At 38.4% G+C, this 27,404-nt stretch overlaps 3 protein-coding genes and 1 pseudogene across 5 annotated transcripts; 3 read left to right on the forward strand and 1 right to left on the reverse strand.

The window, feature by feature from the left end:
* Nucleotides 1–589: 589 nt before the first annotated feature.
* On the forward strand, nucleotides 590–9,253 carry LOC135671882 (uncharacterized). Of its 2 annotated transcripts, none has more exons than XM_065180251.1 (14): nucleotides 590–729; nucleotides 1,974–2,194; nucleotides 3,816–3,990; nucleotides 4,368–4,451; nucleotides 4,529–4,770; nucleotides 4,845–5,079; nucleotides 5,611–5,690; nucleotides 5,756–5,840; nucleotides 6,614–6,745; nucleotides 6,828–6,941; nucleotides 7,540–7,587; nucleotides 8,423–8,507; nucleotides 8,593–8,649; nucleotides 8,734–9,069. In XM_065180251.1, exons 2-14 carry the CDS (start codon nucleotides 1,974–1,976, stop codon nucleotides 8,880–8,882), a joined length of 1,707 nt encoding a protein of 568 aa, XP_065036323.1. In that variant the 5' UTR covers nucleotides 590–729; the 3' UTR covers nucleotides 8,883–9,069. The 2 variants fall into 2 exon arrangements, with proteins under 2 accessions (XP_065036323.1, XP_065036322.1); XM_065180250.1 differs by lacking the exon at nucleotides 590–729 and adding an exon at nucleotides 1,420–1,582 and having other exon boundaries at nucleotides 8,734–9,253.
* A 508-nt stretch (nucleotides 9,254–9,761) lies between these two features.
* LOC103983310 (berberine bridge enzyme-like 18) lies at nucleotides 9,762–11,985 on the reverse strand (annotated as a pseudogene).
* Nucleotides 11,986–15,210: 3,225 nt separating this feature from the next.
* LOC103982222 (protein P21-like) lies at nucleotides 15,211–16,094 on the forward strand. The gene has a single exon (XM_009399076.3). It carries the CDS (start codon nucleotides 15,271–15,273, stop codon nucleotides 15,940–15,942), a length of 672 nt encoding a protein of 223 aa, XP_009397351.2. The 5' UTR covers nucleotides 15,211–15,270; the 3' UTR covers nucleotides 15,943–16,094.
* A 271-nt stretch (nucleotides 16,095–16,365) lies between these two features.
* On the forward strand, nucleotides 16,366–25,606 carry LOC135671884 (protein REBELOTE-like). 2 transcript variants are annotated; one of them, XM_065180252.1, is made up of 13 exons: nucleotides 16,366–16,746; nucleotides 16,945–17,119; nucleotides 17,242–17,302; nucleotides 17,992–18,112; nucleotides 18,741–18,792; nucleotides 18,873–18,967; nucleotides 20,845–20,913; nucleotides 21,515–22,030; nucleotides 22,451–22,753; nucleotides 23,639–23,965; nucleotides 24,612–24,818; nucleotides 25,007–25,096; nucleotides 25,177–25,606. In XM_065180252.1, the coding sequence occupies exons 2-13, from the start codon at nucleotides 16,996–16,998 to the stop codon at nucleotides 25,261–25,263; spliced, it is 2,052 nt and encodes a 683-aa protein (XP_065036324.1). In that variant the 5' UTR covers nucleotides 16,366–16,746; nucleotides 16,945–16,995; the 3' UTR covers nucleotides 25,264–25,606. The 2 variants fall into 2 exon arrangements, with proteins under 2 accessions (XP_065036324.1, XP_065036325.1); XM_065180253.1 differs by lacking the exons at nucleotides 16,366–16,746; nucleotides 16,945–17,119; nucleotides 17,242–17,302 and adding an exon at nucleotides 17,810–17,878.
* Nucleotides 25,607–27,404: the final 1,798 nt, after the last annotated feature.

The raw sequence follows: 27,404 nt of genomic DNA on the forward strand, positions 1-27,404 counted from the left end.
CAATCGCTCTGCCTTGTCTCTCGCTCTCTCTATATCTATCGGGTTATCGGGTTGTCTATATCCCAACATCTCTGACCCATCCGTAAGATGGATGCGATCGCGTGTGCTGTGTACTTTCATTCGGGTTATCGTTCACTGTCTTTAAGATTCGCGTTGAGCTCCATGATTTAAGCCGATTTGAATGTCGTCTTCGTTACGGGAATCCTTCCGCCTTTTCTCTCTCTCTCTCTCTCTCTCTCTATTTATATATATATACATATATATATATATATATATATATATGTATGTATATATATGTCGGGTTATCGGGTTTTCGATTTGCCCCATCTCTAACCCATCTGAAGATGGATGTGGTCGTCTGTGCAGTCTACTTATGACTCGGGTTGTCGTGCACTATGTCTTTAAGATTGCTGTTGAGCTCCGTGAATTGAGCTGATCGAGTTGTCTTCTTCGTCAACGAGGCAGCTCGTGCCCGCTTCGTTACGGCAATCGCTCCGCCCTCTCTGTCTCTCTCTCGTTACTTCTGCCTACCCGGAGCGCGTTTGGACCACCAGGGTGGGCCGCCCTCGGCGCCCCGATTCGACGCGTACACGACAGAGGGGACTTTCCCCACGCCACGCCGCGCCGCCCAAGCTTCACCTGTTGCCGCCGTGCGAGGCGATCATGTCCGCGCGGAATCCGCCTCTCCGGAGGAGGACTTGAAGGATTTGAGAGGAAGGAAGGGATGTGGTAAGGATCCTTTTTGATGATTTTTTTAATTGATCTCTATTGAAAAATCGATGTTGCAACGATCGTTCTCTGTTGTAAAATGATCAAACAAATTTGCTTATAAAAATTTATTTAGCTTGTTGATTTGAATAAATATTTTATTTTCACGTGAGATTTTATTTTTTTATTTGAATATAAAAATCAGTGCAAACATATATTTCTTATGACAATATCATATGATTAACACATTAGCTTTATTTTAATTATTTGATAATACTTTTATGTATTGCTCGTATCTCGACGTGCTCGTATAGTATAGTCTGTTTAGTTATTTAAAAAAATATTGCCTCATGTATAATTATTTTAATCATGGCTTGGTATACAAAATAAAAGAAAAAAATGAAAAGATAATTTTTTTTAATATATTTATGTATAATTTAAAGTTATTTATTTGATTCATGTAATTTTTCACTTTGGAGAATTACGAGCTGAGCTGATTCAGAAACTTGAAATTGGATTTAAACCAAATTATTTTGGGTCGTGACAATAAATATTTAGTTTATCACTGCTCCTATACGGAGGATACATATGCAAATATAATATCTTCAAAGACTAATACGTAAATATTTACTTGATCATGTACTATTTAAAATATGCGTATGTAAGGGGTGTTTATGCATAAAAGCCATGAGCGAGAAAAGAGTGATGTATCCAAGTCTTGCGGTGAGAAAAGGGCTAAACATGGCGTCGATCGCGTCGTGGGAGGAAGGTGGAGAGAAAGCGGTCGAAGAGTCAAAGCGAAGCTGGTGAGATCGAATCAGTGTGCTCCGCGAGGGCCTAAAAGTTTCAATCTACTGACGACTTCGAGATCCAGGTAGGTTTCCTTCCCGCTCTCGACTGCTGCATCTTGGTGTTCTCGTGGTCGATGGATGCGGCGATTCCAGAAGTTCTCTAGATCTCTGCTGTTTCTAGGGCTAAGTTGGTGACGTAGAAGGTGAATTTGGAAGTATTCGGAAGTCGAGGGGTTCTTTTGAGTGGCACCTCTGTGTTTCTTTTCTGGAATTTCGTGAGGTCATAGGTTTTCTATTGCTGCATGCTTTCCGTTGTGCGCAAATAGAGAGAGGAGAGTTCTTTGTTCTGTTGAAATATTGTAAATCTTGGTTTCTATCTGGTTGAGAAACACAGTGTCTGTGGTTTATGATTCAGTCTTCCGATCGGAAATAATGCATTTGCTTTTGGAAATGTTGTGGTGGTTGTGATCGAAGATGGATGCCGCTAGAAACTGGTTTCATAAATTGCAACCTAGAGGGGAGAAACTCAAGCCTGGAACGGCGAAGAAGGAAGCAGGAAGTGCCAAGGATATGCAGAAGCCTCCGGTTGATGAGGCACCTTCGAACATCACGAAGCAGAAGGTAGCTGCCGCAAAGCAATATATCGAGAACCATTACAAGGCCCAGATGAAGTCCTTGCAAGATCGAAAGGAGAGGTGATTCTTTCTAACACATATATATATATATATATATATATATATATATATATATATTTTGAACTTCCCGTTTATGGAGCTACAATTAGCATTAGGTGTTTAAACCACTGATCACGCAGTTGTAAGTTAACTCATATTTTGCGTCTCATCCTGTGAAGCCCATTCCCAGTTTTGTTGCTTCACTAGCTTGAGTGAACTGCATGATGTGAACCATGCATTTTGTGGGAAGGCTTGGCAAACTCCATTAGGTGCAAACTGTCCATCGTTACATATCGGTATGCATCAAACAGAGCTGACATTATATATAAATGGGAAATATATGTTGTCATTCACAGTGTGCGTGGGAAGTGTATCTTGCTTAAGCAAGTGCACCAAATGTGCTGATGACTAGTATTAACAATTGACTATCTAGCCTGCACGAGGCTATTAATTAGCTAGAAAAAATTATCACCCTTTTACCTTTGAGGAAAACTGTTATGATCTGCTGAGGTATCCATTTACATCACTAATAATCACATCCATTTCATTTTGGTAACTTCGTTCTTTTCCATTAGCAGTCTTAGGTGAACTTCCTCTCCGTTTTAATACCTGAAGCTTTTCTTTCTCACGTTGAAGCTTCTGTTTATAATTAGCTATAAGGTCCCACCTATTGGGGTCAGCTACATGGAGCTTCTGTGGCCATTGCATGCTTCGGAGGGCAATGTCACTAAATAAACTAATTGACGCCTCCAGTTTTCTTCACATTACTCATACTAAATGATCCATCTAGTTTAGCTGGTTCATCCATAGGTCTCATTGACTTTGTATCATCAATTGTACTAATAGTTGCATTTGGTAAATATTACACGTGTTATTGTCTCCTTTGCATGCTAGAAACATTACATGCAATGTTTTGTCCTTTAAATACTAGAAATATAATTTTGAATCGAAAAGTGATATGCCTCTGGCTGATAATGATATCTGGTTATGGCTCATCTGCAATTGATTTCCTTGTTTATTTTGTTTAAGTAAGATGGTTTCAAGAGTTCTTTATAATTCTTGTTAACAATTTGAAGTTCAGGCAACCTGTTCTGTAAGTGCTTGCCTTCCTGCCTCCCATATGTTATCTCCAACTTGTTAACAGAGTTTTTCCTTAAGCTTTGTTCATCATAACCTTCCATTATTTGTGTTGAGTGCTTGCTGAAGTCCTTACAAACTATGTTTATGCTCATTTTTTTACATATTTAAATGATTGGTTTTTTATTCTACTCAAACTACATGCTCATCACCTTGTACACCATACCTGATGAGTGTTTGAATTCTTTGACTCTCTGAAGTGTCAAAAAAACATTATGGATTTTGCAAATATTGCAGGTCTTGTAAAGTGCTGTTCTTATTTCATATATATTTCTTTTCCTGCTTTTTTCAGTTTCTATGCTGTGATACTTCAGGACTTGTTGGAATATTGACATTCAAATGATAATTAAATTGCTTTTATTCTTTGTTCTCTTAATCAAGTGTTGCTTTTATTATCTATCACATTTGAATATAGACTTTATCCTAATTTTAACACCATAACCATCATTATTCATGCCTTCTTCACTCAACATTTCTTTTCCACTTAATGGGATGGTAATTTCAGGCGCTGGATCCTGGAGAGGAAGCTTGCTGCTGCAGAAGTTTCTGAAGAAGAGCAGCACAATTTGCTGAAGAATTTAGAGAAAAAAGAAACAGAATATATGCGTCTTCAAAGGCATAAAATGGGAGTGGATGATTTCGAACTTCTGACCATTATTGGCAGAGGGGCATTTGGAGAGGTTATTTTATGCTTAACTTCTCACTTTTACAGCTGCATAGTCTGTTGTTGGATATTTTTGGTGAAAATTTTATCTTCAACATCATCATATATGTTTTCTTGTTTCAGATTGAAGAATATATAGACCTTTTGAAGCACAACTAAGCCCCAAATTTTAGGAAAAGAGATTGTTGTTACCAATGTTGTACGGTTTAATCTGATAACTTTTCAGGGACTAACCTGATTATAAACTAGCAAGATAATTAAAGTTTACCAAACAAAAGAATGTATACATGTCACTTTTCAGAGATTACTTTATTTCACACTTTTGTTTTGTTTATCATAACTTTATTGCCTGCCTGATAGGAATATTGATCAGGCTTTATCATAATTATGCAGGTCAGACTTTGTAAAGAGAAAACAACTGGGCATGTATATGCAATGAAAAAACTTAAAAAGTCTGAAATGCTTCGTAGGGGTCAGGTATGGGTAATGGTCATTCATTTACTATTTTTTTTGTTTATTTTACAATCTACTGACAATTTATCTATCCTTTGTAGGTGGAGCATGTGAAAGCTGAAAGAAACTTGCTTGCAGAGGTGGATAGTTCTTACATTGTCAAACTCTACTTTTCTTTTCAAGACGAAGAATATTTATATCTTATCATGGAGTATCTTCCTGGGGGTGACATGATGACTTTACTCATGCGTAAGGATACATTGACAGAGGATGTGGCCAGATTTTATGTTGCAGAAACAGTATTAGCTATTGAATCCATTCATAAACATAATTACATTCACAGGTATGCTTTTCAAGTTATATATGTTTTCTCTCTCCTTTAATGACACAGAATCAATATTGTTTTTATCTTGATAGGGACATCAAACCAGACAACTTATTGTTAGATCGAAATGGTCACATGAAGCTATCAGATTTTGGGTTGTGCAAACCTCTGGATAGTAGTAGTTTTCCCAATCTTAATGAGCCTGATTATTCAACAGGAAGAAATGTGAAGCATGTTCTGGATGATAAGCGATCTAATGTCTCTCCTGCTCCTAGGCGTACTCAACAGGAACAATTGCAACACTGGCAAAAGAACAGAAGGATGTTGGTAATATTCATCATTAAATATTTTATTTAAGAATCGCTGATTGACCTTGTGCATCATACTGTTTAAGTGGATTTATCGATTACTCAATGCTGTTTCTGATAAATACATGGATATGATTGTATCTTTTTTATCTACTTGAATGATTAGAATAGGCATACTCCGAGAGCAATTTTCTGTACAAATTGTCTGAAGAAGAACATTGCATTATGTGTAAACATGAAAGCCTGATCCTCTTTTTGGGATATGCTTTGAATATTTATTTTTGTCGTATTAGTTACTGGCTAAAATTGGAGGTATACTATGTCATTAGACAAATCATTTGGTCACTTGTATCAATTTATCAGTTTAGCAAGAATAAAGTTATACTCTTTTCACTACTTATTTCTACCTTATCATTTGAAATATAAAACTTGACACTTTGTCTTTGGTCTGAAACCTGTCACAATTTTTGCTTCCATGTTTAGCGGAGATATTTTAGCATCATCTTCATGCTAGCACATTCTTATTGTGTATGTTCTTTTCTGTATTTAGGCTTACTCAACTGTTGGCACACCTGATTACATTGCTCCAGAAGTTCTGCTTAAGAGAGGATATGGAATGGAGTGTGACTGGTAAGTTTCTTTATGTTTCTATTTGGAGTATATTTGAATGTCCTGTTCATTTTCTGTTTCTTTAGGTGGTCTCTTGGAGCAATTATGTACGAGATGCTTGTGGGTTACCCACCATTTTATTCTGAAGATCCAATGTCAACATGTAGAAAGGTATGTTAACTGCAATGAAAATTCCAGATTTCTATGAGTCTATTGGAAGACATTTTGGTCAGTATAATTGATTTTTATTTTCATTGGGTTTGAAATCACGGATCTGATTCTAGATCTCCAGTGTACTTGTTTTTGGTTTAGTAGTTTGTGGCTTTGGTTTGCACATCCATTGAACTTCACTTAGATAAGTAGGCTTTTTGTTATGAAAAAGGGTATACACATACTGCAGATTCTCTACTTTGAGCTGTCATTCTGAGATGGACATCTAAAGATTTAACCTACAATGTTGCCCTCTCGTGCTTGTAGGATGTTATTTATCTTTACTTGATAGGCCTGTATTAGTTAGCTCGGGACTGCTTTTAGAACATACTTAGAACCTCCCTACTTTACCCTTTGAAATTAGCCCTGGTTGGCCTTATAAGTAATTTGAATTACTCATGGTAATAGGATATAATTTCATCTTAACTCATGAGAATGGACTATCGTTTCATTTTGCAAGTATATTGAATTACTCGTGCAATAGGTTATCGTTTTAGTTTCTGGATTTACCTCATTGCCAATCTTTTGCTTCGAGGACAATGGGTTAATATACCAATTCTCAATTAATTTGCGTTAACTAACCTGCAATCATTGGTTAGCTGTAACAGACTTAGACATTTTTTTTGTTAAATTGCATATGAGAAATTAGTCTTGATCTAGGACTTCCAATAAACTGTTTTAGCACGTTAGTGTTAGTTTCTTTCTCTTATTGTTTGTTTGCTTCTATTTTACAGATTGTAAATTGGAGAAACCACTTAAAGTTTCCTGAAGAGGCTAAGCTCTCACCTGAAGCTAAAGATCTTATCAGCAGGCTTCTGTGCAATGTAGAACATAGACTTGGGACAAAGGGTGCTCATGAAATAAAGGTCTGAACTTTCGAAATATCTGTGTCTGCCTGTTTATATACCATCTGTGGACAATTTGTTTTAGTATCATGGTCTGTTTCAGGCACATCCATGGTTTAAAGGCATTCATTGGGAGAGACTATACCAGATGGAAGCTGCTTTCAAACCAGAGGTTAATGATGAGTTGGACACTCAAAATTTTGAGAAGTTTGAGGAGGTACGCCAATTTTAAAAGCCTACTCTCATTGTAAAGTTAGCTCATTAGCAATTAGAATTTATATTACTATATGAATAAACTTAGCATGCAACGATTGTAATTAATTCCTATCTGCTTCACCGTTTTGTGATTTCTCCTAGTGTTTGTATGAACTTTGTTTTTGCTTCTGTCACTTTGATGACGGACAGCACCCTTGCTGTGTGTCTCTTTGCTCCTTTGGTACACCATTAACTTACCAAGGAAAACCTTACATTAGAACTTGTGTTATCATGATTCAGCACTAACGACCTCTAAATGGTGTCTCTTTGAGCCTTGTATCATGTGTTGTTTAGGTATAAGGAAACTGAACACTGAAAATTGTGTTGGATGACAATGAAGAAAATTGTTGTTGTGCATGACAATATAAGTAATATTTTTTTTAGAGCTGATAAATTTGTTTACGGTGATTGAAAAGTAGACCATTTTTGTGCTTGTCTAATTGTATTAGGAAGCCATTGTTGACTTAAAAATGAATTTTTAAAGATTAGTTAGCATCCTTTGGAGGCATATCTTCATACTCATTGCTTGAATACTCTAATTGACCTGCATCATGATGCAGACTTCAGGTTCAGTTCAAACTTCTTCAAAATCTGGCCCGTGGAGAAAGGTATGCCTTTGCTGTGTGGTCTCCAATAAATTTCATATTTTCCTTACAGGGTTATACATTACAGTTGATCAAGATTGTTGTACTTGTGCTATTGAATGCTGATCCTCTCTGCATAATTACGAATTGTTATGGCTGCTTAATGTTCTCTGAAAGACAGTTTTGATCTTTGGCATTCAGATGTTGTCATTGCTTTCGGCAGTAACTGCTGAACATTCTAAAGAGTCTATTATGACTTTCTTGTCTGAAACAGAAGCTATCCATTCTGATTTGAATTTCAAACATAGTCTTTTCACTACTAAATGTGAAGGTTCAACCTATACTTTGGTAGGACCTATTTGTTGAATGCTTACCAGAACAAACCACCATATTATTCGTGTTTAGTGTATTTCTTATTTGTGAAGCAGCAGCAATATGGTACAATTAGTGAAGAACCCAGAGGGTGAAGCTGGATTTTAAAGTATAAGTTTTGCCGAGGATATCTTAACAATATCTATACTGTCGATCATTCTCGACTGATTGATTCTGATGTACCTAAGAGATAATTAGGCTGTGATTGTCTTGAACCAAGGTGATCTTTCTGGGATCTTATGAGTTATGACACTATGTGAAAAATCCAATCAAATTTAAGCTAAACAGAATGAGGATCTGGTCATATTATACTAGGATTTTCAATATATATCTGAAAATTTAGGAAGTATAGAATATGTAGGTACATATCCAAAAAATTATTTGGCTGTTAGCTTAACTGCACTTTATCTTGCTAATAACAGGATGAAGTTTTATTCAAATTGCATTATGTAAAATATAACTGATAATTGATTCTCCTGTTTTACAGATGCTTCCATCTAAGGATGTCAACTTTGTGGGTTATACGTACAAAAATTTTGAAATTGTAAATGACGATGGAGTTTCGGGGATTGGTTGTTCCCTCTTTATACCTCCAATTTTCACAATTGTTTTATTTTGTCAATTCTCTGACAGTTATTTTATGTCTTTTACGTGCAGCTGAGCTAAAGAAAAAGAGTAATAAGCCAAAGAGGCCAACAATCAAATCATTATTTGGTAATGATCTTTACTAATTTTCTCTGATTTACTAGTTGGATTCGAATATATGAGATCCATTGCCCTATTCATGCCATTGTGCAGACATGGATACAAGTGCTACTCCAAATCAGCCCGTCCAAGGAAGTTTTCTCAAACTGTTACCTACACAGATGGAGGTACCTGAAAGCCTCGAGTCATCCTCTCAGTCCAGCAGTTCTTCTCTGGATCAACCCCAATCTCGAAATAGATAGCACTAAGAGCTCCATGATCTGCTTGTTAATAGCTAAAACAACCAAGGAGGACATCGGCTTGGTTCCTGTGCTATCTTTTCCATCATTGTGTACATAGAAAGGGGCGGCGCAGAGCCATCGGCTTGGTTACCTGTAAATTTGTGGTTCTGATCACATGAAGGTTTCTTTGGATTCTTTAATTTTTGCAACAATGGATTTGATATGACATGAAGAATGGTCATCGTAATGTGATTTAACTACTGATAACAGATGGTTTCCTCTGATTTGTGCATCATCTGAAATGTAGGTTTTTGTCGATGTAAAAGGACAATCGATATCTTTTGTACAACTTCTTCAGATTGTGCAAGAAGCAACACATGGATTGCGAGGTATCACATAATGAAGATTAATGCTTTATCAGGTGAACTATAGTTTTAGTTAGTTTGATAATTATATATTCTCTTTAACAATATTCTTTTATATCTCTGTTTAGTGCTAGTGAAGTCAACTTCAAGTTCATGTCTGTATTTAGACAAAAATTATGAAGCAATTCTTTGTATTTGCATTATGCTTTGTCTTTAGTTGCCGTATCATCTCTCATTTCAAGTTCTGGTTTCCTTTCGTCTTATTGTTTCTGTTATTTTCAGAATTCTCTGTATCTCCACCTTGTAATATTGAAGTGATATGGAAGTGCCGCAATGTTTGCATGCTATAGATGTTATGCAAATACTGTTGTATGAGATGACACAAACATTTTGCATGCTATAGATGTTGTGTTCTCTGCAAGTTTGATATATTATTAGTGCATGAGCCCTTTCTTTATTTTTGGTTGCTAAGAACAGCACTCCATTTTTTATTTTTTGACTTCAATTATAATTCCATTTGGCTGTAGCTTGAAGCTTTTGACTGTCAATCATCTAATGCATTGTCAATCATCTAGCAGCACCGAGTTATAAGACAAAGTACCTTCAAATGAAACCTTTTGACTCGAGTCTGTGTTAAGCCGAAAAAGGTGGGATGCTTTGTTCATTCCAAAAGTAACTCTCTGGATCAACTTGAGCCTTCACTTTTGCAAGCCTCTCAAAGTAGTTCAAGAAGTGCTTCCTTCCCCAGGCAGTAGCTTGGCTGCAACACGTCCTTCCTTCCTCGCTACTGCTTCCCAAGTCGATGTCTCTGTAGTTTAGGTAAGCAGCCCTTGGGTTCCTCGACACATGAGGAGACATGTACTCATGGAAACTCCTCATCCACTCCAAGTGCCTCTCGCTCGCTGCCTCCTCTCCCTCCATCCATCTAATGAAGTACTGTATGTTAAAGAGATTTCCCTTCCTGTGAGGGAAGACAATAGCAGTCTCAGCTATCTCATCCATCCTCCCTCCCCATGGCTCCATGATCATCACCACCGGCTCGTCCTTGGCCTCCGCCGTGAACCTCCATATCCCCTTCCGTCCCTTCTCAGAGATGGGCTTCCTCACGAAGTCGGATTTAGCCTTGAAGGAGCTGCTGTTGTACTGCGGCCTCCTCTCCAACAACATGGTCCAGTTCATGTCGCTGTAGCCTGCAAAATACGCAGCGGACTCCATCCAACTCACCTCACTGCAGTGCTCGGCCTCCGCTCCCAGCTCAGAGAAGCTCTCGTTCATCACCGAGAGCAGTTCCCGCTGCCGGCCGAGGAACATGCCCGGGAATGTAACTCGGATGGTGCGCTTTCCCAGCGCTGTTGCGTCGTCGTCGGCCACCGCGATGGCCCTGATCAGCAGGTCGTCGACGAGCTTGGGTGCGACGTGCTGCCACCTCTCCACCAGCTTCGTCGCACCCTGTTTGAGGGTTCTGTTGATGCTGAACACTGTGACTTTGGGTGGTACGTGGACTAATCTGATCTTGTAGTAGAGGACGACGCCGAGGCTGGTGGCCCCGCCGCCTCTTATGGCCCAGAAAAGGTCCTCCCCCATGGACGCCCGGTTCAGGAGCTCGCCCTTCGCGTCGACCATTAGAGCGTCGACGATGTTATCTGCGGCTGTCCCGTGCTTCTCATCATCATCCCGATCCCGCCCCCGCTGAACTGCCCCCCGACGCCGACGGTGGCGCAAGTGCCGGCAGGGAACCCCGCGTTCCTGTTCTTCGCAGCGATGCTGTAGTAGATCTCGCCGACGGTCGCGCCAGCCCCCACCCACGCCGTGCTTCCGTCGGCGTCGACGGTGACAGACCGGAGGTTGGACAGGTCGAGGATGGCGAAAGGGCCACCGGCGGAGACGTAGGACAAACCTTCGTAATCGTGGCCCCCGCTGCGGACCCTGATCCGGAGGCCGTGGCCCCTGCCGCAGGCGACGGCCGCCTGGACGTCGGCGGGCTTGGTGGCGGCGGCGGTGAGGAACCTGGTGTTCTGGATGGAGGAGCGGAGGATGGTGTCATAGGAGGTGGTGTTGGGGGTATAAATGAGCTGCGTGGAGGTCTCGGAAGACCCAGTTCGATTGAGAAAGCAATGCAGGAAGCTTTCACTTGGACTGTTACCATCGTTAAGGTTTCCTGCAACCGATGCAAGGGTTGTGAGCAGGTGAAGAGAGAAGATGATGCTGTTGGCTGCCATTCTCATCTCCACTTGCGTTGCAGTGACTATGGCCTTGCATGGATACATATAGCTACAAGACGATGCCATGGGAGTCGTGGAAGAGCAAATCGAGGAGATTCTTCGAAACAAAAAAGCAATATTTCTGCAGCTTCCCACCTGCCTTGGAAATGCTTTTCGATGACTCAGAACTAAGCTTCTTGGTGAAGATGATGGAATGCAACTCGATCATCTTAGCGGTGACTGACACCAGAAGAAGCTTAAAATATATTCCCAGCATTCACAGCTTGATACAATGCAGAGTCATCATGCATGTTTCTTTTGCTTTGGCATTGTCTGGTTAGAACAAGAAGAACAAAGTTGCAGGATCTGACCATTTTCTTCTGACCAAAGCATCTATACTGAGAAGATCTGTTGTTTATGGCATGAAGTCCATTACAAGAAGTAGTAAGAGACTGAGTGAGAGTTACGTGAAACCATGCATTCAAAGTGTCATATCTCCATTCAGAAATGCTATATGGACCATAAGAGTAGGCTGGTGAAATTAAGCTGCATCTCCGATCTTAAAAGCTTAAAGGAATCTAGTTTTCATCTCCATGATATCCTTTGATGATTATGTCAGCTAGAATAGCATTTGTCGAGTAATAAAACCCTCCATCATATGATGTTCTCTCAGATTAATATCACGTACACCTCCAAGAAGGATCAAGCTGTAGCTCCTCTTTTCCCTGTCCACATCATGCCATAAGAATCTACTTCTAAATACTTGGAAGGAAGGGATCAAGAAGGATCAGTCTGTAGGAATAATATGCTACCTTCACTTTCCTAACAATACCTTCACACATGATGTGAAGGTATCAGCAGCTTTATTCTTCAATTTAACATCAGATAAGATGTTAGAAGGAAGGGACCAAGAAGGATCAGTCTGTAGGAATAATATGCTACCTTCACTTTCCTAATAATACCTTCACACATGATGTGAAGGTATCAGCAGCTTTATTCTTCAATTTAACATCATATTAGATGTTAGAAGGAAGGGACCAAAAAGGATCAGTCTGTATGAATAATATGCTACCTTCACTTTCCTAACAATACCTTCACACATGATGTGAAGGTATCAGTAGCTTTATTCTTCAATTTAACATCAGATAAGATGTTAGAAGGAAGGGACCAAGAAGGATCAGTCTGTAGGAATAATATGCTACCTTCACTTTCCTAACAATACCTTCACACATGATGTGAAGGTATCAGTAGCTTTATTCTTCAATTTAACATCAGATAAGATGTTAGAAGGAAGGGACCAAGAAGGATCAGTCTGTAGGAATAATATGCTACCTTCACTTTCCTAACAATACCTTCACACATGATGTGAAGGTATCAGTAGCTTTATTCTTCAATTTAACATCAGATAAGATGTTAGAAGGAAGGGACCAAGAAGGATCAGTCTGTAGGAATAATATGCTACCTTCACTTTCCTAACAATACCTTCACACATGATGTGAAGGTATCAGCAGCTTTATTCTTCAATTTAACATCAGATAAGATGTTAGAAGGAAGGGACCAAGAAGGATCAGTCTGTAGGAATAATATGCTACCTTCACTTTCCTAACAATACCTTCACACATGATGTGAAGGTATCAGCAGCTTTATTCTTCAATTTAACATCAGATAAGATGTTAGAAGGAAGGGACCAAGAAGGATCAGTCTGTAGGAATAATATGCTACCTTCACTTTCCTAATAATACCTTCACACATGATGTGAAGGTATCAGCAGCTTTATTCTTCAATTTAACATCATATTAGATGTTAGAAGGAAGGGACCAAAAAGGATCAGTCTGTATGAATAATATGCTACCTTCACTTTCCTAACAATACCTTCACACATGATGTGAAGGTATCAGCAGCTTTATTCTTCAATTTAACATCAGATAAGATGTTAGAAGGAAGGGACCAAGAAGGATCAGTCTGTAGGAATAATATGCTACCTTCACTTTCCTAACAATACCTTCACACATGATGTGAAGGTATCAGTAGCTTTATTCTTCAATTTAACATCAGATAAGATGTTAGAAGGAAGGGACCAAGAAGGATCAGTCTGTAGGAATAATATGCTACCTTCACTTTCCTAACAATACCTTCACACATGATGTGAAGGTATCAGCAGCTTTATTCTTCAATTTAACATCAGATAAGATGTTAGAAGGAAGGGACCAAGAAGGATCAGTCTGTAGGAATAATATGCTACATTCACTTTCCTAACAATACCTTCACACATGATGTGAAGGTATCAGCAGCTTTATTCTTCAATTTAACATCAGATAAGATGTTAGAAGGAAGGGACCAAGAAGGATCAGTCTGTAGGAATAATATGCTACCTTCACTTTCCTAACAATACCTTCACACATGATGTGAAGGTATCAGCAGCTTTATTCTTCAATTTAACATCAGATAAGATATTAGAAGGAAGGGACCAAGAAGGATCAGTCTATAGGAATAATATGCTACCTTCACTTTCCTAACAATACCTTCACACATGATGTGAAGGTATCAGCAGCTTTATTCTTCAATTTAACATCAGATAAGATGTTAGAAGGAAGGGACCAAGAAGGATCAGTCTGTAGGAATAATATGCTACCTTCACTTTCCTAACAATACCTTCACACATGATGTGAAGGTATCAATAGCTTTATTCTTCAATTTAACATCAGATAAGATGTTAGAAGGAAGGGACCAAGAAGGATCAGTCTGTAGGAATAATATGCTATATTCACTTTCCTAACAATACCTTCACACATGATGTGAAGGTATCAGCAGCTTTATTCTTCAATTTAACATCAGATAAGATGTTAGAAGGAAGGGACCAAGAAGGATCAGTCTGTAGGAATAATATGCTACCTTCACTTTCCTAACAATACCTTCACACATGATGTGAAGGTATCAGCAGCTTTATTCTTCAATTTAACATCAGATAAGATGTTAAAAGGAAGGGACCAAGAAGGATCAGTCTGTATGAATAATATGCTACCTTCACTTTCCTAACAATACCTTCACACATGATGTGAGGGTATCAACAGCTTTATTCTTCAATTTAACATCAGATAAGATGTTAGAAGGAAGGGACCAAGAAGGATTAGGAATAATATGCTACCTTCACTTTCCTAACAATACCTTCACACATGATGTGAAGGTATCAGCAGCTTTATTCTTAAATTATAATCAGATAAAATGTTAGAAGGAATGGACCAAAAAGGATCAGTATGTAGGAATAATATACTACATTCACTTTCCTAACAATACCTTCACAAATGATGTGAAGGTATCAGCAGCTTTATTCTTCAATTTAACATCAGATGGCATTAAACCAGATTACCTTCTGGTTTCTGTCGATGTCATCGGTACTTGCTCTATCATCAGCAACAAGTCTCGAGAAGTTGATTATGTATGTGTGTCATCATTCCTAGAGCTAGACATAAATCATTTAATCTGTTTCTAAACATTTAACTTGGCTATTATTGACAAGTTCAACGTTTAGAAAAGCCTAACCGGGTGGAAAATGTTGTCATCGATGTGAGGATCGGAGTTCTTGAAGCGCTGCATTGTTCTTTCTTCTCATCTTCCACGAAGTTTCTTCCCCGCAGTGCTTGTTTCTACATGGACTGTGATTGCTTGTCGAGGTGGCGTTCTAGAAATTGACCTTGTCGTCAAAGTTCACAGACGAGTGTCATCCCACAGGAGCATTCTTCCATAGACCTTATCTTCTCCCTCCCCTTATAAATATCCCATCTCTTCTCCCACAGACCTGCACTGCTTACAGACTTGGAAGAGCTCAGCTCTCTGGTGGAGAAGATGGCCTCCTCGACCGCCCTCTCCCTCCTCCTCTTCCCTCTGCTCTTCGCCCTCTCCCATGCGGCCACCTTCGAGATCGTCAACCAATGCTCCTACACCGTCTGGGCAGCCGCCGTCCCCGGCGGCGGCCGCCAGCTCGACTACGGCCAGAGCTGGACCAACGAAGTGAACCCGGGCACTGCAAGCTGCCGCGTCTGGGCCCGCACCGGCTGCTCCTTCGACAGCAGCGGCCATGGCAGCTGCGAGACCGGCGACTGCGGCGGCCTGCTCGAGTGCCAAGCCTACGGCTCCCCGCCCAACACGCTCGCCGAGTTCTCGCTCAACCAGGACAACAACAACGACTTCATCGACATCTCCCTCGTCGACGGCTTCAACGTGCCCATGGACTTCAGCCCCACCACCGGGGGCTGCCATGGGATCCGGTGCGCCGCCGACATCAACGGGCAGTGCCCCAGCAAGCTGAAAGCGCCGGGCGGCTGCAACAACCCCTGCACCGTGTTCAAGACCGACGAGTACTGCTGCAACTCCGGCAGCTGCGGCCCGACCAACTACTCCATGTTCTTCAAGAATCTGTGCCCGGATGCTTACAGCTACCCTAAGGATGACGCCACCAGCGTCTTCACCTGCCCCGGCGGGACGAACTACAAGGTGGTCTTCTGCCCCACGTCGTAGGAGAAGGGTTCGCAGTCCAGGTCGTGATTTCCGTCTGTGGAGATTATTACCTCATCACGTCGTCATTAAATAAAATAATCACGATCAGTATTATCGTTCATTAAAGTCTATTAAATACGAAAAATGGGTGTGATGGCCATATAATTTTAATATTTATAATCTCTTAATTATTTATTTTCTATAATTACTTAACGACTTTTTCCTCTGCTCGTTGCTTTTATATAATTACTTTACCGCTTATATAATTTTACTTTTTATAATCCATCAATTATTAATTTTATCCTTTTTGATTCCCTATAATCCCCCCTCCCTTAACATAGTTACTCACTTTTTCTTGAATTAATGATATAAGGAGAATTAAAATTAAATATCACTTTCTTAAATATATGAACCTCAATACTATATTTTTCAAGTATAAAGATCTAAATAAAAACCATAATTAATCTGGAATCATCATGCACACGAGTCAACCTCATGCTCTCCGTAGAGTGCTTATTGTCAATCCCGTGTTGTGGCATATGGTTTACCTATGACTGCTGCTGAAGAGGATTACAAACTATTAAGCTTTTCGCACTGAATAGAAAAAGTAAGTCTGCTAAACATCGGCCTTTGTTTACGCGCGTGGGCTCAGGCGCCCGCCGGCCCAGTCAGACCGGATCTGGTTCGATCGAACCAGCTCGACACATTTTACACACAAAGCCCCAGTGCAAGACGAGACGAGCCTAGCGGACCCGTGGAAACCTAATCTGCGCGACGGCGGCGGCGACGACAGCCTCTTCCTCCACTCCAGCGGGCTAATCGTCGGTATGTCTCTCTCCTTCTCCTCCTCCTCCTCGCCCTCCCCATACCCAACAACCCTATCCCCGTCCTCCTCCTCCTTCCTTCTTAATTGTTTTGTTAATATAGATTTGAACGATGCAATTTGATCCGTTGTGTTTTGTTCGGACTCGGTTTGGAACTCGACGCGCCATCGTCATTCTTTCCTCTTACCTGAAACCCTAGTCGACTCTATCCTCCGGCTTCCGACTGCAAAATCTCTTTTCGTGGCAAAAGATGGCGAAGAAATTGGGGAAGAAGGCCAGGAAGTTCGCCAAGAAGAACCTCCCGTCCGTTATGAAGAGGCAGCGCAAGCTTAACTCCATGTTCAAGAAGAAATCCGCTCCCCGTAGATTGAAAGGTTTCGATCGAATAACTTTATTTCCTTCTCATACTGGACTGGCAACGGTGTTTTCTCATAACATATCAGAGAAGCGGGTTAAGTGCAAACAGAATTGAATGATAATTGTTTTCCATTGACAGTAAGCAACGAGGTTTTCCTTGAAGAGAGCAATAAGTCGAAAAACGTTCAGCAGACTCACGGGTAAGAAGGCTTTGATAATCAGCACAAATAACTTAATAGTATATAATTTTCTTCATTCTCTTTTGATTAAACAACGCATAACTCACTGCAGCTCTTGCCGATGCTTATATGCACCTGCATTTATCTTTAAATAGTCTCACTCCAAGAACTTTGGTGGGTGATTAAAAAAAAATATTATCATTGCCCTAGTCTTAAAGGTTATTTTGGAGCACTAATTAACTGATTGTGGTAGAAATGGATAGTTTTCCACCATGCTTTGGATTAAATGCTCTCAAAAATCAGCAAAGTGCAACCAAGATTGTTATACACTGTAAGGTCGTGGAAAATATATCAGACGAGACTTGAGAAAGGAGACAACGTAAACTCTGCTTTGTGGTTGAAATTCATTATAAGACTGCCAGGATACACTCATTGGAGAACCTATTAAAATATGTGATTAAGCTGGTTTCATACAAGTAGCTAATAATTTTTCATAATAATTTGTGTTAGGATGATGGAATTCTGCCAATAAACAACATCATGCTAGTTTTTGTGGATTACCTTCTTCCTTGGTTCACATGGTGTCATGGTCTGAAGGTGGATATTCTACTAAACATCGAAAGAATTAATATGTTTGTTGTCTGTCTTGTTTTCTTCCTCGCATTGGAGAAACATGCTTTCAAGTTTTTAATTTTTTTTTTCTTATTTAGAGATCATGAAGGGATGATCCTAGATGAAGCTGTTTACAACAATGATCTTGGGGACCTATTTCATCAAGATGATTATGATTTGGATGAGGATGCTTCAGTTAGTGATGGATATATATCTGAGGTTTGTTCTCTGAATCTTTTTTTATGACTGCTACCATATTCTTTGTTATGCATGAAAGTAGACTATTCTCCACATGGACATTGCTTCTTGTCTTGGCAATCATTCAAGAAGGGATAAATTATTAGCATCAACTTTATCAAGATTTCCGGATGATAGTGATCAAAGTTTAGCACTATGGTTTGGTTCTCAGTAACCCTATTTTTAACTTCTCAAAACACAAAAAAAAAAGTGTTTCAAAATTTTTCTAAGTAATACATATTGAAACTTTCCTATCTATGTCGTTCATAATACATAGTTGACTTTTTCTTTCTACATAACAATCTAGTCCATTTTGTTCAGCTAAATCAATTCGTATCTATTTCCCTAAATAGTTGGTTTTTTTTTTTTACTTTTACTTTTTTTGGTTCCCTTATTTTAAATATTCAATTTAACTTACCCAATGCTTATAACTAGTCTCACGGACTTTTTAACTCTTTTTTCTTTTTGCAACTTTATCATCCACTTATATATCCACTTACACATATATCTGCAAGCACACACGTATAGCCACTTACATATATAATGCTTACCTATGTGCATATTTTTGCCTTGTTCCTTTGAATGTTCTGCTGATAATGGTATGCAACAGGACCCTGAATGCCCTTACATTTCGGAAAGTGAAGACGAGATATGTTCTGAAGGTTTGTATTTTTTGTAACATCTACATGCTATGGATACTGCCATAGGTCATGCTGGTCTAATTTTGTCTGAATGTGTGCAGAAAAGAGTGATGATGCTCCTATTCTGCTACAAAACAGGGAAATCTATCAAGAGATTGCAAAGCAGAAGCGTAAATTAGATAAGCTGTGTGTCAAGGTGAGAACTCTGTGTTTTTGTGGATATGGACAGTGCCGGTTGTTGTAGCCAAATTTGGAATTGATCTTTCACAAGTAAAGAATCTTATTTTGATTTACCATTGACTTCTCGTTTTCTCACTGCACTTTCTGAGATATTTTCTGTTTACATCATGTTGGATTTTAGATATAGACTTCTAATTTTACAACATAGTTTGGTGCTGCATCCTTTAATTTCTGTTTTGACTTCAGCACATGCATATGTGCATTTGATTGCAATCCATTATCTAGGAGTAATGAAAATTGCATCAGCTTAGTTGTTGATACCTTGATGGCTTCTTATGCAATATTTATATCATGTGAATAGCAAACTACTCTTCTGAACTTTGTAACGAAATGACCAGTTTTTTTTTCAACTGTATATATGTTCTTTCATGTCATTTATCTTTATTCGGGATAATGGCCCTAGATAATCCACATGCCAATCTTAATGGACTTATCTTTCTCTGTCTGTTGAAACCTGTAACTCGAATGCACTTCCGTTGATTAGGGATCTAGAGTTTTCTGTTATGTTTCTCTAATTTCCTGAATGCAATTATATTATGCTGTAGTTCCTTGTAATTCTAGTTGGGGCTGTATTCTTGTTGGTCCAGTTGGGTTCAAGGGTCATCATGAAAGAAAACCATGAGAACTGAAACTGATCTGAACTAGTTATAAACTGAACCTGAACCAAACTGAAATTTTGGGTTCAGTTTGGTTTGGGTTTGTGGTTTGCATCTTTTAAATGATTTCACACTCTCTTTCTTCTTATTGCATAACTAAAGGTGAAAATTAGGAACGAATTGGTGATTTAACTGATACACTTGGTGATGGTGGTAACATATGGATCCTTGTTTTTGAAGCAAGCTCCCAGCTGTCGGTGGGATCTTTTTGTATATGCCTTTCGTGATAGTCTGTGGCAACGGTATCAAGGTGTTTAATTGATGATGATGCTTTATTTAGGAGATCCCAGTGTTTGGGCATGCATGGAGACAGTGGAAGCTATGAGTATGATGTCACACTATCAGTTGCTGATCCAGATGACTGACTTGTTCACACAGAAAGGAAAATTTGGAAACATTTGTGAACTGCCAAGAAAGCCCTGTAGGTGAATGTGGAAGGAGGTTATCAACAAACAGGACTTTCAGAGCAATCTTAGCCCTCCAATTAACATTTTTTTTGTGTATATGTCAAGCTAAACAGCCCATTTGGTTATGTTCCAATTTTTTGTGTATCATCCACAAGAAAACCAAAAAACCTAAGCCATGAAATTGAACCAACTTTAGAAGATACTGAGCCGGCCAAAAGAAATACAGTTCAATTTGGTTTCCTAGATTTTTTAGGCTGGTTGACAGCCCTAATTGTAGTCTTTTTTTTTTTACACCCTTATCCTTCAGTACTAATATTGGAAATTTTTACTCATACATGCTCTACATTGTGACACATAAAGCATAGTCGGTCTTATCATTTTCCTAAATATATTTATTTTTTAATGAGAGGTGTATTCCTTGGGTACATGCTGCACCATATTGATCTATCTTCATTTGGTGTTCTACTTTCTTTTTTTATTGAGCATCTTTCAATCTTCCATTATAATTTAATGATAGTTTCAGGGTACTATACAAATTATTAGTTAATAATTCATTATGGGGAATCTTGGATGATTGCTTTAAAGAAGTTATCATTATATTATCTGATATCTCAGTGGACTAAGTGAGCTTGTCGAGTTCTTGATGGTTTTTAATTTCTATTTCTAGTCATGTCTGTCTGAGCTTGCAATGCTTTTTTTCTTTAGGTTCTCACTCAATTCTTCTTGTACTTTTTGGTGCTGACAACCATTTTTCTGTACTTTACTGCTAGGACCCACAATTTTCAAAATTCCTTGAAAGTCGAAGATCTGACCTCCACAAGTCCAAAAGTGAAGAAATTGTAAGATTTTTTAAATTATTATTTTTTCTACATATTAGATCTGATGATGCTTATTGTCATTCAGTAATAAGATCATATGTATTAGATTTTGAGGGCCTTAACATACAAGGAATACCGAGCTAAGTCTAGCTGGAAGTTTGGAGCTTATTCACTATATGATTTATGATTGATGAGATTGTAGGTTGTATGAATTGAAAACTCTTCCACATGTCTGGTAATTTAGAATTTTCTACATTATTTGGCTTTTTGTTTGACATTATCTAACTTGTATGTGGCTATCAAGAGTTGAATTTTGTAGCTTCAAGACAACATGCACGCTACATATCTTCTGGGAAATTTGAAGCAAAATCTGTAGATCGTTTATGGTGGTTACTAAATTTTAGTTCTTATAATGTTTGGTTGTGCAAGTCTTGTTATGATCTTTTAACATGTAAGTACATGCACAGACAACTCAGCTATATGAACAGCAGTCATCTATCCAGTTTGAATAATTGGTTATATCTTGTTATTGTTTGCCTTTCTGTTATGTACTTTTATTGATTCTCTACTGTATTTGTGGTTAAATTATGAACAAATATCCTAAAATCACTTTTCATGGTAGTATTCAGATGAAGAAGGTGATGCTAATAGTGCTGATGACAATGGCATAAGAGAAAGTGAAACTTCACTTAGTGGCAAGGTTCTTACAAGCTCGACTTTAGATGTTTGGTGTTGGATGGTTATGGAACAGCCAAATAGTTCTACATTCTCTAGCCTGCTTTATGGCTTCCGTGCTGCTTGTCATTATGGGGTGGACTCTGATGAAGTTTCACAACAGAAGATTGCAAATAGAGAGGTTTTCTCTAAGCTTCTGACATTCGTTCTTCAAGAAGCACATGGTATTTTCTGTAGGCTCTTGGGAATTTCGGGTTCAATGAATAAAGAAAACTTGTTGAAGACAACAAAAAAGTCCGAGTGGAAATCTGTGAGACCACTGATCAAGTCATATCTGAGGAGTTCACTCTTCCTTTTGAATCAGGAAATGGACAACCAGATTCTTATGTTTGTCATATCTCAGCTCAGGTTGTCAATTATGTTCTTTGCTGCTTTCCCATCACTGGCAAAGAGGTTGATTAAGGTACTTCAGAGTGTTCTTTACTAAAGATTCGAGTATTTAGCTACGAAATTTGTTAATCAGTTAGATTATAAGAACTGGGGAATAATTTTCAGGGTTTTTAATATTTCCAAACAGGCCATGCCGTAACTCTACATGAAGTTCCAATCATAACAAGAGTTATTACATTTGTTGTGACAAGCCAAATAGTTTACAAAATTGGGGTTTCTATAAAAGAGTAGTTACATGCCCTTGTTATTAGCATGATAATATTACATAGATGGCAGTATCATTCCAGTCGTTTCAAATTACTGATTGCAGTTCTCAGCAAAACCAATAAACTTTGTCACCTAATGACTACTATTAACCCTTAAAAAAAGGGAATTTCTCAATGAGGAAAAAAAAACTGTCTTCTTTTCTTACTCATCTTATATTTTGATGCAGCGATCCATACATTTGTGGGCTACAGGCGATGAGAATCTCTCTGCATGTTCATTTTTTATTATACGGGACATTGCTTCAAAGTTTTCCTCCGACTACCTTGATATATGCCTGATGAGAACATATCGAGCTTTCATAGCAAATTGCAAGTTTATGGACCCCGCAAATCTGAAGCATATTAAATTTCTGATGCACTCTATAGTGGAAATTTATTCCTTAGATATTCAAAAATCATCTCAGAAGGTGCTTGTCTCCGTGCAGCAGCTCGCAAGTATCTTAAGACAGGCTCTTAAGATAAAGAAAAAGGTTTGAAATACCAACATAGCTCTTGTGGAATTATGTTGTTTTTGTTCTACAAGTTCTTGAGTTTTTCATGTGATGAGGTTCATTGCCTGATACAGAGACATGCATAGAAAGTTAATGCTTTTTTTTCCTTGTCATGATGGCCTTATGTATTTTGTGGTGGTATTTGTGTGCATATTGTCATTACTATATCAAATTTGGGGGTAACGTTGACTCGTCTGGGGAGCATCTATCTACAACATGGGCAATTCAAAAATGTGATATGATATTTTCTTAGAAATCTGATAAACACTTATGCAAAAACGAGCAATAAAAAAAACTTTATGAAATGATTGTAGCACATTCTGAAGCAAATTTGAAGCTATAGTTACAAACATTAGATGATGGAAGTAAAATTTTGTTGGGCGTTCAACAAAATTGCAACATCTCCATGTTTCAACTCTTTCTATTTTTTAATATGTTAATGAAGATTCCTAACTACAGTTTCTCTTCGTTCTTAATTCCTTTCTTTCTCTCGTTTTGATCATACTGTAAAGAGGACTTGAAACGTGAAGTAAACACTCAAGAAATGAATCTAAAAACCACCAAAAGGATGGCCTAGTGCGTAATGCTCTCCATTAAGGTGCTGGGAGGAACAGATGGATGTAGCTTTAATTCTTGAAAAAAAAATCATGGAACTCTTTGTCTTTCTGGATCATTTCAATCTTAAAGTAGTGGGGATTCCTTTTATCCCTGCTTTGAATTTTCTGCTGTGACAGAGGGTCTGTGAGCATGTTCTTTCTTTTCTTCCTTTGTTAGTTACTTTCTGCAAAGCTATCCGTAGTCGTTTACTTATGAATATGTAGAAATAGTTTATATTAAGTTCATTTCATTGTCTTTTTAATGCAGGAGGAACTCAAAAAGATACATAGCTGGCAGTACATTAACTGCATCAGTGTATGGGTTGAGTTTGTTTCTTGTAACTTCAAGAATTATGACCTACAGCCATTGCTTGTTTTGATTATTGAAATTATAAGGGGGATAGCTCACTTGTTTTCTGGGCCACGTTATTCGCCTTTAAGGTTTAAATGCGTGAAAATACTCAATCAGCTCTCTCTTTCCAGTGGAGTTTTTATTCCTATTGCATCCTTGCTCTTCGACTGCCTAGAACATAGAGGAAATATCAATGTAGACAGAACACAGAGAAGTCATGTTGACTTTTCTTCCTTATTGAAGGTAAAGAAACAGTTTGGTTACTGTAATCTTATGTTTGATGCTATTTCTATGGTGCTAAACCATTTTGATTTCTTTTCTATAATTTGTAGTGTACATTTTATGCTAATAATCAGTTTTTATATAAAATATTATCTGCACAAGTTTTAGAAAAAAATACAACTGCTTTCCAATTTGGTACAAGTACATTGAGGAACCTTTATTGAAGGCTGTAAGTCCACTGGCTGGCAGGGATCATCACAAAGTCCTACACATTTTAGCCTATGATATTGAACAAACTGATATAAACACTTATGTTGAAATGGATTTTGATGAAGATGCAAAAGCTGGGGACAAACAGTTGACAAACCAATGTCTCTTTATTTCCATTCCATATCAGTCCTCTTTCCTTGGGATGCAAACTGCTAATGCTCGTTAGTCCTCGTTTTGGGGATACATGTTCCAACTAAAAGGCATTGATTTGCATTTGTCTCCTATTGCTGGAATAATAATTACTATGACCTGAATAATGTGGCTATAATTTAAAAATAATCCTTTTCAGGATCTTCTAATATTGACTATGCTTGTAGTTAATTCTTAAAATAATCCTCATTTTTGTTTCATGTGTAGTAATATTCTAATAATGTTCTTTTTTTCGCTGGTAAAACAGGCACCCAAACAACTGCTCAAATCACGAGACTTTCATGAGGAGAGTATTCTTACAGCTATTCAGTTGCTTTCAGAGCATTTTTCTCAATGGAGCTATCATATAACTTTTCCTGAATTAACAACCATTCCACTGATTCTCCTGAAGAGATTCCATGAGAATACAACTCTTGAAAGTGTTCGTCGTACTGTTAAGCGTTTGATGGACCAGGTAACCGGACAATAAAAGAATTATTCTCTTATCAGTAAGCAAATGATTGATCTAAACACGAGCTAAGTCTTATGAGGATGTCGGACCAAAAGATGTTGTACAGTGCATTAGTTACTAAGTTCTTTCTACTCAGTACTGCAAATATGAGGAACCAGTGGTTCACTATTGTCTTTTCCCTTCAAATGCAGGCTCAGCAGAACAGTGAATTCATTCAGAGAAAAAGAGATGAGGTTTCATTTTCACCAGAGGATCAATCATCAGTTGATAGCTTTCTTCAGGTCAGTTTTTCCTCCCTCTATACCGTTTTCTTCATGCAAGAATAACCATGATGAATCTCTTCTTTGGTTTCTATATGCAGCTCGAAAAGAATGACAAGAGTGCTCCGTTTGGTCGGTTCTACGCCAGCACACGACATACTTCAATCTCCCAGAACATGATTCATTGAGTTGGCATCATCATCACATCATGTCGAGTTCGTATTCCATACAAGTCAGTTTATTTATCGGCTCGTAGAAGCCAAAATTTTGCAAGTAGTGAATAATTCATCTGCTGAATGCTAAATTTGGTCTAATTAATGTAGTGGCATCTTTATAGTATACTGTTGGCAAAGAGCTATTGTAGGGCATGATGCTGCCTTGTGCTGAACAATTAGGAAGTCATACATTTTAGTTGGTGCAGCAATCCATGTGAGGAAGTAATGATTCATGTGTGAAGGAAAGAAGGGAAAGAGTATTGGATGATATGTATGCCACTCTCTTTAACCATAATTCTATGTCCCATCTCTGAAATCCTCGTGTGTTGAAAGAGCCATTTGATGATTCAAGCCCTTTTCATTTATTGCATATAACATAATAGTTGCTTTGATCTAAGGCCATCAAACCTATATATATATGTATCAAATTGAGCATGTCCGTCATCAAAAGTACGCAACAATCTAACTCGAGCATGGCTTTTTTCTCGCTAAAAGTTGCCACGGAAACAAAACAGAAAAAGAAATACACGAAAGTAACACCGGAGAGATGGATATCTCCATTCTCATTGGCTTCTCATTCCACAGGTTTGCTGACCGCCTCGAACACTCGCTTTCTGTCTTTGATCGGCGGCATCTTAAGCACTCTTCGGAAGTGCTCAGTATCACAAGGTATTCTGAGGACTCCCTTCTGCTGGTATCCGAACTCCCCAGCTGCCATCTCCAGCAAGCTAACAAAGCATGCATGCTTGAACGCCTCCACGCTCACCAGGAACCTCTGCAACCCCTCCTCCTCTGCTGCGGCCGCGCCCACCAGCACGGGCACGTAACCCCTCGGCGCTGCTCGTTCCTCGCCGCCCATTCTCCCTCCTCCGTCGACCGCCATCAACCTCTCACCAACCTCTGCATCCGCTCCAATCCGTCGCTATATATACTGCAGGCTTCTGAGCTTGGTGCATTGCATGGAGTGCATGGCATCTTTGACACGGGCATCGCGTGGTACAGAGATGCATGTCACTGGCTGCGGTACGTCGAATGGACGTTCGAGGAAGAAGGACGAGGAGGAAGGTTTAAATGCTCGGAGCCAATGTGCTCTATCCTGTCGCATCCAAACAAGAATGCGATGGTTTCTTATCTCGTGGCTCGAAAATTACTGAGGGTTGATAAATATTTTAGAAGTTCTTTTCAGATTCAAATTATTCGGAGGATTACGATTAAGATTCGGAATCTCAGTAAATTAAGATTTATTGTTATAATTATATAATATATCTCGAGGTTGCTTTGGTGAAAGAAGGAGATATAGTGCACGAAGAAGCAGAAGAATCATGATGTAGCTTACAGGTGGTCCATGAACTCCTGTGATCTAAGCAAGCAAACGGATTGAGATGTTTCATTTTAAATCACTGTTCTGAACATGACGTGTTTTTGTTGGAATTAAACTTACGAAAGATAAAGATATTCATCGTATCAAAAGGTAAAACATATTAAAGGATAAATCAAATTGAGTATTAATTTTAATAAAAAATAATTTAATGAGTGTAATGCATATACGTGGAATATATAAATCCTGGTTACGAAACCTAAAGAGTTTTTTTAGTAAGATATAAAATGTTTTATCTTGTCCTAAAACATAAAATATTTCATGTTGTCTTATTCTTCGAGTTTAATATTTGGTATCACAGGTTAAGCTATAACATCTTCTTCAAGCATCTCATCAAACTTTAAATCACTGGATTGACAAAAAAATATTTATGATATATGGTGTATCCAAGATATACGAGAATTTATAGAATATGAATTTATTAACCAAGTCGAGCAGAAGAAGCAATGATCGATATATAAGCAAAAAAAATAACTTAATGATAGAAGGAAAGAAGGAGAAAAAAACTGTATTCACAATTTACCGAGGGTTTGATAATACAATATTCAATATCATCGCTATAGCAAATATTTTAAAACAAGATTGAAAAATACTTCAAAAAACATTCTATTGTGTGGATAAGGTAAAAAGGCTTCATCTATAAGTTTTCTGAGGCAAGTTTAAAAAATCATAATAATTCTATACTTCTGGATCTATTACTCTTTGATCACTTATTTGTTCACCATTTCATCTTATT

The sequence above is a fragment of the Musa acuminata genome, chromosome BXJ1-4, assembly GCF_036884655.1.
Source record: "Musa acuminata AAA Group cultivar baxijiao chromosome BXJ1-4, Cavendish_Baxijiao_AAA, whole genome shotgun sequence".
NCBI classification, from domain to species: Eukaryota; Viridiplantae; Streptophyta; class Magnoliopsida; order Zingiberales; family Musaceae; genus Musa; species Musa acuminata.

Coding starts and splice junctions, on each gene's coding strand:
- LOC103982222 (XM_009399076.3), top strand. CDS start 15,271: ATGGCCTCCTCGACCGCCCTCTCCCTCCTCCTCTTCCCTCTGCTCTTC.
- LOC135671882 (XM_065180251.1), top strand. CDS start 1,974: ATGGATGCCGCTAGAAACTGGTTTCATAAATTGCAACCTAGAGGGGAG. Junction 4,452..4,528: donor AAATGCTTCGTAGGGGTCAG/GTATGGGTAATG, acceptor TATCCTTTGTAG/GTGGAGCATGTGAAAGCTGA. Junction 6,942..7,539: donor ATTTTGAGAAGTTTGAGGAG/GTACGCCAATTT, acceptor ATCATGATGCAG/ACTTCAGGTTCAGTTCAAAC.
- LOC135671884 (XM_065180252.1), top strand. CDS start 16,996: ATGGCGAAGAAATTGGGGAAGAAGGCCAGGAAGTTCGCCAAGAAGAAC. Junction 23,966..24,611: donor ACTTTTCTTCCTTATTGAAG/GTAAAGAAACAG, acceptor CTGGTAAAACAG/GCACCCAAACAACTGCTCAA. Junction 24,819..25,006: donor TTAAGCGTTTGATGGACCAG/GTAACCGGACAA, acceptor CTTCAAATGCAG/GCTCAGCAGAACAGTGAATT.